This window comes from Alosa pseudoharengus, unplaced genomic scaffold (assembly GCF_046254945.1).
Source record: "Alosa pseudoharengus isolate Yale_2024_CS ecotype anadromous, Long Island Sound unplaced genomic scaffold, YU_APseudo_1.1 YU_APseudo_1.1_scf_7, whole genome shotgun sequence".
In the NCBI taxonomy this organism is placed as follows: Eukaryota; Metazoa; Chordata; class Actinopteri; order Clupeiformes; family Clupeidae; genus Alosa; species Alosa pseudoharengus.
In genome coordinates, this window is record NW_027468859.1 from 24,673,558 (window position 1) to 24,682,507 (window position 8,950).

Here is an 8,950-nt window from a genome sequence, read left to right on the forward strand (position 1 = left end):
AGCTTTCTCCTTCACCAACCTGTGAGCCTATGAGGCAGTCACGTCGTCAGTGGCACTCTCAAGTCCTTCTCATCTGCTGATACAGCAACATGAGTATTCCACTATAGCATTGTTCCTCATTGCCTTACTCCTTTCCTTTTCAGAATGTTCTTTCTATCCATAAGTCTTTCTTCAGTGAATTAGCAAGATACCATCAGAAGCCAACAATCATAAAACACCTGTGCGCGCGCTCTCTCTCCCGTGCGCATGAAGCTGTCTGTGTGTTGTAGGCAAGATTTGCGTGAGTTCTTTCTATCTGCTTTACTTTTGTGAGTTGCGACCACCTAGGCTATGTTATAGATGTTCTATCAGGTACCAGTGTTTAGCTGTGACACAAAACAATACGCTTTGTCAGACTACTTTTAAAATAATATTCAGGGCTATATACATTTTAAACATTCGGGGTTGACCCGACTGGGAAGTGTCAGGAATTTTCATATGAGAGACGCTCTCATTGGTGGTTAGGATATGGAGTAGGGGATTGACAGCAACATAGCCAATCACATTATGAGAGATGCTGAATTTAACATCAACTGCAATGTTTGATTTTAAATTAATGTAAATTTAGCTGGGACTGTAAGCTGGCACATGTGGGTGCTCGATATTTTCTGTGGGTGCTCGAGCGACGGAGCACCCACGATATCGGCGCCTATGTGTATGTGTGTGTGTGTGTGTGTGTGTGTGTGTGTGTGTGTGTGTGTGTGTGTGTGTGTGTGTGTGTCGCCAAGAGCAGACTCTAAAAAATTGAACACAAATCTGCATTAATCCTGGATGTGGTTAATAATTGAGAGTGCTGAGTTCTATGGTAGAAGCAGACTAACACAGACAGACTGTGCCACTGTCTGAAAGCAACAGACAGACTGACACACACACACACACACACACACACACACACATTTGTATCATTGATGTAAAAACACACAGATGTAGGCACAAAGACACAGTCACATAGATGTCACATCACTCTTGAAAGGCTCCAAAGCTGTGAATGATGTGTTAATCAACACACACACACACACACACACACACACACACACACACACACAAACAAAGGGACCCATTGATGATGACATCACTGAGGCTGTTGATGACATCACACAAACACCCCTGTCAGCCCCTGGAGGAGAGGTAGGGCTGGTCACCGTGGCAACGGGAGCCTTGGTCAAGTCCTTCCAATAAGCCTCCAGCAGCCAGATGCATCTGTCTGTTTTATCAGACAAGGGGACGCATGTCCACTCCTCCTTCTCCTTCATCTCTCTCTCTCTCTCTCTCTCTCTCTCTCTCTCTCTCTCTCTTCCTCCCTCTATCTCAGCATCTCTCTCTATCTCTGGTCAACAGTCCCATGTCTTCTCATCTACTGAAACATAGTCCATCCCTCCATCCCTTCCTGATCTGCACACACACTTCACTGTCTCTCTCTGTTTTTCCCTCTCACCCTACCCACACACCCACACACATCTATGCCCTCCCCCATCTCTCTCTCTCTCTCTCTCTCTCTCTCTCAGGTGAAGGAGGCATGAGAGCCTCTAATGTTGTGTGGAGGTGCCTATTGTGTGGTTTCTAAATGGGGTGTTGAGCCTCTGGGATAAGATCACTATCTCACACACACACTCCTCTAAAGGACTGGGATCGTTAACCCCCTCGCTCCTCCTTCTCTTCCCTCCCTCCCTCCCTCCCTCCATCCATCCATGCGTCTCTCTTTCCATCTCTCTCTCACTCTCTCTCTTCATCTCCTTCTTTCTTTACTTCCATTTCTCTATCCCTCTCCCTCCCTATCTTTCTTTCTTTCTTTCATCTGTTTCTTCCCTACCCCTACATCTCACACTCCTTCTCTCTCTCCATCACTGTATTCCTTCCTTTCTTTATCTCTCCTTCCCCATATCTATGCCCCCCCCTCCTTTCTCTAGTCATTTATGAGTTCAGTTTCACACAGTTGGCTCTGTGCCAAGCTCACCGTGGGTGTGCTCTCTGCTTGGCCAGGGTAGATGTCCGTGGGGTGACGAGTGCCGTGTTCACCTATCATAGAGGTCATCTCTTTGTGTGTGTGTGTGTGTGTGTGTGTGTGTGTGTGTGTGTGTGTGCCTGCTAGTTCATTTGTGTGTGTGTGTGTGTGTGTGCCTGCTAGTTCATTTGTGTGTGTGTGTGTGTGTGTGTGTGTGTACACATGTAGCTTGTGTTAGGAGATGCATGGGTGTAACATGCATACATACAAATGTGTGTGTGTGTGTGTGTGTGTGTGTGTGTGTGTGTGTGTGTGTGTGTGTGTGTGTGTGTGTGTGTGTGTGTGTGTGTGTGCAGGAGGGGGAATCAGTGGACTAGCAGGCCTATCTCATCTTGTCACCTTTGCAGTCTACGCCACACAGACATTAACTGAAATCAAATGATTTGCTGAAGCACTAATAACCTGCATCAGCTCAAAGGGAGGGACTGCAGTCACATACACTTGTGTCGTAAACACACACACACACACACACACACACACACTGATAAATGTGCTGGGTGACAAAGCCAAGGCCTGTCCTTTATCTGACCAATATTGTGTCCATAAAAGAATAATGATCTGACTACAACTCCACTGCAAATGACTTACGTAGACAGAATACCCTCCCCTTTCACACACAAAAGGCAATTAAAATGATAATCTCGCAATATATGATGTGTGAGTGTGTGTGTGTGTGTGTGTGTGTGTGTGTGTGTGTGCAGATGCATAGGTGTGTGCATGCATGCATGGGTGTGTGTGAAAGACTGTGTTTCGAAGAAGGGAATGAAGGAGCTGGATTAAGACAAATAGATGACAAATGGCCCCGGAGATATGAATGTCTCTGGAGAACCAGCTAAGTCTGCAGATTGATCATCCTTACTGCATGTCTGCCTGAGTGTGTGTGTGTGTGTGTGAGAGAGAGAGAGAGAGAGAGAGAGAGTGTGTATGTTGCGTTGCATAGTATAGGGGGAGGTGAAAGAGTATGAAAAGAAAGATAGAGAAGAGAGCAGGAGGAGAGAGAGAGAGAGAGAGAGAGAGAGAGAGAGAGAGCAGGAGGAAAGAGAGGAATAGAGAGAGAGGGAGAGAGAGACAAAGAGTGCAAGTGAGACAGAAATAGAGACATAAAGAGGATAAAGACAGTAACCCAGACAGAGAGAAAGCAAGAGAGAGAGAGAGAGAAAGAAAGAGAGAGAGCGAGAGAATGAGAGAGAGAGAGAGAGAGAGAGAGAGAGAGAGAGAGAGAAAGAGATGTGGTCTGAAACAGAGAGTACTGACATTCTGACCTCATTATGGACTACAGAATGCAAAATTCAAGTATGTGTGGTATAGGGGTGTGTGTGTGTGTGTGTGTGTGTGTGTGTGTGTGACAGACAGAGAGCTCAGAGCAGAGAACACTGGGAGCCAAGTGAGCTAAGTTAAGCAACACAGAGGACAAAGTTCACTGGATCTTGGCCAGACCAGCCTACCACACTAACAGAATTACCTATGTGAGTCAACTGCCAACTGCTCTATTCTCAGCCCAGCTTTCTCTCTCTCTCTCTCTCCCTCTTCACCTCTCTCTTTCTCTCTCTCTTTCTTTCTCTCTCCTTCCTCACCTCTCTCTCTTTCCTCTCCCTCTCATTTGTTTCTCCTCTACCTCTCTCTCTCTCTCCCTCTTCACCTCTCTCTTTCTCTCTCTCTTTCTTTCTCTCTCCTTCCTCACCTCTCTCTCTTTCCTCTCCCTCTCATTTGTTTCTCCTCTACCTCTCTCTCTCTCTCTCTCTCCCTCTTCACCTCTCTCTTTCTCTCTCTCTTTCTTTCTCTCTCCTTCCTCACCTCTCTCTCTTTCCTCTCCCTGAAGCCTTGCTCCAGTCACCACACACACACACACACACACACACACAGTGCCACAATCAGGGCCAAAGACACATGGCTGGGGGGAGGGGTGTGATCTTCAAGTTCCCCCTACCATGGTCTCCACTGGGCCATGTATGCTTCATGATGAATTATGACTGTTTTGTCCTCTCTCCCTCTCTCTCTCCCTCTCTCTCATTAGTTCTAACACACACCCACACAAAGGCAACTTGCTGGGTCTGGCGTAACCTATGCGCCCTATGCAGCCTCCCTCGCTCTTTCCTCGTGCCTCGCCCCGTGAACACAGAGCCCATATGTCTTCCGCGGCCCGCAGCAGCCTCGCGCGGCCGTGACATTCCCTTTGAAGGCAGTGCTCAGCTGTTAACGAGAACCTCGCACCATTCCGGGGCCGAATCCGTTATGCAATTCCGCCCCCCCCCCCCCCCCCCGCCTCCGTTCAGACGCAGCAGGGATCAAAGGCTAAGCTTACCCGTGAAGAGGGAGGTAACCCTGGCCAGAATTTTACGTAATATAAATTTGGAGTGTCTGTGCGTCTGGCTTTGGTTTTCGTGGACGTGGACTGCGACCAACTGAAGGCGCGTGCGCTGACTGGGTGCTTCTTCTAACCGCGACATTGATAACCATTTGGACAATGCCGTGATCAAACGCACAGGTGCTAGCCTACTTTATGACGGTTTCAACGACAATGAGAAAATGCAGTTTAAAATACTACCATCAGTACTCATACTGGAGCCTAAATTGTCTGACGCATTAACAATTAGTCACATTATGTGTACTGGTAGGCCTATTCCGCACTGACTGTTTCTTCAATTTATGCGGATTTCACTCAATAATGTGTGCTAACATGAAGCTGTGTCTCGTGAGCGCATTCCCGAGCTTTACGTTAATTTACCCCGAGAGCTCGCGCGCACGCACACAAACCTTCCAAAACGCCACATGGGCTCTGTTATTGTTATTGTTATTGTTTTGTTGTGATGACGAGGTAGCGGGTATACAAACAAGCAAGCATGCGTCCCCTCTCTCGCCACACACACACACACACACACACACACACACACACATGCACCACACTTTTTCTCACACTTAGCCTACCTTCCACCCAGCAGAGCTGTTGCTGTCTCCCTTGTCATTGAAGTATGGGACACTTCGCACCATCCAGTCGTAGATTTGGGATAGGGTGAGTCTCTTGTCGGGGGCGCTCTCTATGGCTTTAGTGATGAGGTCCGCGTAGGACAAATTGCCCCACGCGTTTCGGCGAGAAGAGGACTTTCGGGGCGTCTGTTGCTGGCTGCCCGGGGCGCTCACGACCCCAGTGGATTTGCCACTGCCCGCGCCACCTGGTGAGAGTGATGGGAGCGGAGAGCCTCCGCTTTCCTGAGCGGCTGCTGAGTGCAATCCGTCGGCTACCAGACCTGGGCTGCCCTGCTCCTCCTCGAGCATGCTGGAGTCATTGTTGATGGTCATTGCGCTGTCCTCTTCATCATCCTCTTCCTCCGGAATAATGTCTGTGTCCGTCACCTCTGGTTTGGCCGCGTTGGACTCCGGCAGGGGCCAGGTACATGATCTTGGCCGCTTCTGGGGCTCGAAATCCGGGTCGATAACGACATCAAGCGTCGGAATCGAGTCCGGGGCTGTCGGGTCCGCCATCGCCTTGACCTGTGTGTGTGTGTTTGTGTGTGTGTCCCACTCACTACCTTGTCTGATTTGTGATTGAGTCAGGAAAGAGCTGGAATCGGACTGTTACAGGCGCATTCCATCAATATGCGGGTCTTCCCCTGTCCAACACTGCAGTATTGCGCTCCTCAACGTTAGTAGCCTTCAGTCAATCCAAAACGTTGATTAAACACTCTCTCCTGCATTAAAAAAACAACAACACTCAGGTCTAAATGTCAGTTGAATACACTACCACTCAACATGTGGATAAGAAACACAATGACAACTAGAAGGAACAAACGAACACAAGTGTTTACATGGCCTCTGTTAAAGGTCTAAGCTACACACCATTCACTCTCGACCGCCTGGGTTCCACGGCTGTGCACCGAGATCAATTGTGCTGCAATCACGTCGCAGTGATGTAAAAGCCTACTAGGCTACTGTAAGCGACAGCTTCGGTGCTGCCGAGAAGAAAGTGATCTGGCGTCACGCAACAAACGCATCCCCGTCGCGCAATCAATAGCCAGCTGTCAAAATCGCAGTCCACGGGAAGGAAGGGGGTGGAGGGAAGACCTGAGAGCCGTGTCTGATCTCCCGTAAAACCAGCAGAAATCACCTCTCAGTTCTTGCTCAAAAGTCGCTGTCACCGCTGCCGTCCTCGCAAGTTCTTTTATTCGCGATAGCCCATTGCACTTTGCTGTCACCGTGTCGCTTTTAGAAGAGACGATAGTAGCCAAACTGGCGAAAAGAGGGATCTTCTCTCCTAATTCAAGTCTATATTAGTGCATCCCAGTCGTCAGTTGGACAAATAAGAGAAAATAGCACGCACGCAAAGTCTACCCGTTTGTGTCTAAGGAGTTTAACCTACTACTACACATTCCGTTCTCCTGACAGCGTTCAACAAGCACAAAGTTACTGCGCTGATAGAGAGGCAGAAACCAGAGACGGAGCCTAACCCCGCTCGGTAGACCTACCCCCTGGATTCCGTGACAGGGATCGCCTTTTAAAGGGCCAGTACAAGACAGACCTGACCGGGGTTGCCTAGACATGTCTAGACAAGCCACTAAGGCCACTAGGTTTTGGAAGGGAATGTCATCAGCTTGTCATCGGATTGCAATGGGTATTATTCAGCAAACAGCAGTGTTTTGACAAGTTAGAGATTTGTTTAAGTTTAGTGACTGACATTTCGTAAACATTTACTTCAAATTGCAGTGAAACATTGAAAGCATAGACTATAACATATATGCTACATGCCAGAGTAGCCTATAATCTGTTCCAGTAGCGCATTCTCAGTTCAAGGCTATTGGACAAATGGTTAGGTAATGAGATATGACTTAACATATGAACCATATCAGGTTACCAAACTATGAAAAAAATAGTGGCCATGCATTAAAGGAGAAGTTCGGTGTGAAATTGACCTTAGCTGTACTGAAAGATGTTGCCGAGTACTTACATGTGTCCAATAGGCACCTTCGCTCACCCCCTAGCATTCCGAATTACGCCGTTTTTAGCCGAGTAGCTGTGGGGGCATAGCGTAGCCTATGCAACTAAATCACTATTTTTACACCATTAAAAAGGTTCCAAGTAACTCCACACTGCATTGGTAGACTTCTGAGGGTCTTGGAACCTTTTTAATTGTGTAAAAATAGTGATTTAGCTGCATAGGCTACGCTATGCCCCCACAGCTACTCGGCTAAAAACGGCGTAATTCAGAATGCTAGGGGGTGAGCGAAGGTGCCTATTGGACACATGTAAGTACTCGGCAACATCTTTCAGTACAGCTAAGGTCAATTTCACACCGAACTTCTCCTTTAAATTGAATTGAATTTCCCCTTGGGGATCAATAAAGTATATGTATGTATGTATGTATGTATGTATGTATGTATGTATGTATGTATGTATCTATCTATCTAAATGCAGTGCATATATATATCTGGTCTGCATATATATATCTGTCTCTTCTCTTTCAATAATGCTCAGCAAGCATTATACAGGTTTTGGCTTACCTATCTGACTACAATTAAGAGTCTATCTCTATTCCATGTGCAATGCAGTCGTACGCGGTCCTTGGCCCTTTAACAGCTGTTGGAGGCTGTCACTTAGTGTACACCGGCCACGCCCCTTCAGGCCAGTGTGACTTCCCTCAAACATATGACGTCATTCCGCTCACTCTGAAATCTTGGCGAAGTGCGTGGCGTCTCTCCTTCTCCTCCGCTCTCTCCCTCCATCCTTTGTAGGATATGCGCACCACCCCCACCCTACTTCTCACACTGTACCAAAACATCTCTAGGTCTTTGTTCGCTGGAAGATGTTTCTCCACCGGTGTGGACAAGACAGAGACCTTGAGTGTGCGCCCCAAAGCCTACTGTTTAATGTGTAAAGTAATGCAAGCTAATACGCGATGTGACGGAATGTATTTAGCCTTGTCGCAAGTCTAGGAGATATAATCCGGGTAGGGATTAAAATATGTGTTAGGCCTATCCTGCGTCTTCACTGGCTTTATTCAGTGTGGACCTTGTATTGGAAGTCTCTAAAAGGTTCAAGAGTTGCCACGGGATAAATGAGCCATAGAGCCCACAACACCTTTGATAAAACTGCAATATTATCCTGTCGTGTTTACAATCCACAATGTATCCGCAATGTTTTGCTTGAACAGTGGCCAGATCCTAACTAGATCCCTGCTAATTGTATTGCAGTTGAATGTGATGCTCACAGGTCTGTGCCAGGCCATTCATTGTATTTATGATTCAGTCATTTATGACCGCATCGGTGTCCGTTATTTACGCACCACATTCCGCTCATTCCCGTGGAGTCTGGCCACTGATAGCGGGGACAAGGATCTTGTTGTGGCGCTCTCTGGCCATCCCTCTGCACCTGCGCCTAGCTGCTCCGCGCCGCGGTCCATCCCCCCTCCTCGAGTCGTCACTGCCTCTTTGTTCTGTCCGAGCCATGAAGAATGGTGGACTCAGCATGTATGTCAACATGCACAGAGTTATGGTCAAGGCCGTCTTTGTGTATGTGCGTGTGTGTGTTGGGAGGGGGGGGGGGGCTTTTCTCCACGGTCCAACTGCTACGTCAGAATACGACGTCTATCGATCCAGTATTTTCAAGAGGTAGCCTAAGCCCACACGCTTTGTGTGAAAACATTAGACAACATTGGAACGTAGGCTATGCAATTCACAACAGACTTTGACTTTGTAACTAGAAATCATTCATCATTGTTATGCCTAAAGACCCAACCCAGTGTGTTCGACGCTTTGCTAGACTATTATGGATTGTAGCCTACGTACGTAACCTGCAGGATGGAATGTTTCTAATTTAACTGCATGTTATGGGAATTTGGCATGTTGTCAGCTAGTCTTGCACTGAAGCAAGGTAGCCTTGTGCTTTGTAGGCCAACCAAAGCGCAGCATCAAAATATAG

At 47.6% G+C, this 8,950-nt stretch overlaps 1 protein-coding gene across 1 annotated transcript in view; it reads right to left on the minus strand.

Annotated features, from left to right (window-relative positions):
- foxo3b (forkhead box O3b) overlaps positions 1 to 6,462 on the minus strand; it is a 51,337-nt gene extending 44,875 nt beyond the window's left edge. Inside the window, exons 1-2 of the mRNA XM_076272906.1 lie at positions 5,876 to 6,462; positions 4,967 to 5,727 (exon numbers count right to left, since the gene is read on the minus strand). Of these exons, the coding sequence (XP_076129021.1) occupies positions 4,967 to 5,521 (555 nt within the window). The 5' untranslated portion in view covers positions 5,522 to 5,727; positions 5,876 to 6,462. The remainder of the gene's footprint in view (positions 1 to 4,966; positions 5,728 to 5,875) is intronic.
- Positions 6,463 to 8,950: the final 2,488 nt, after the last annotated feature.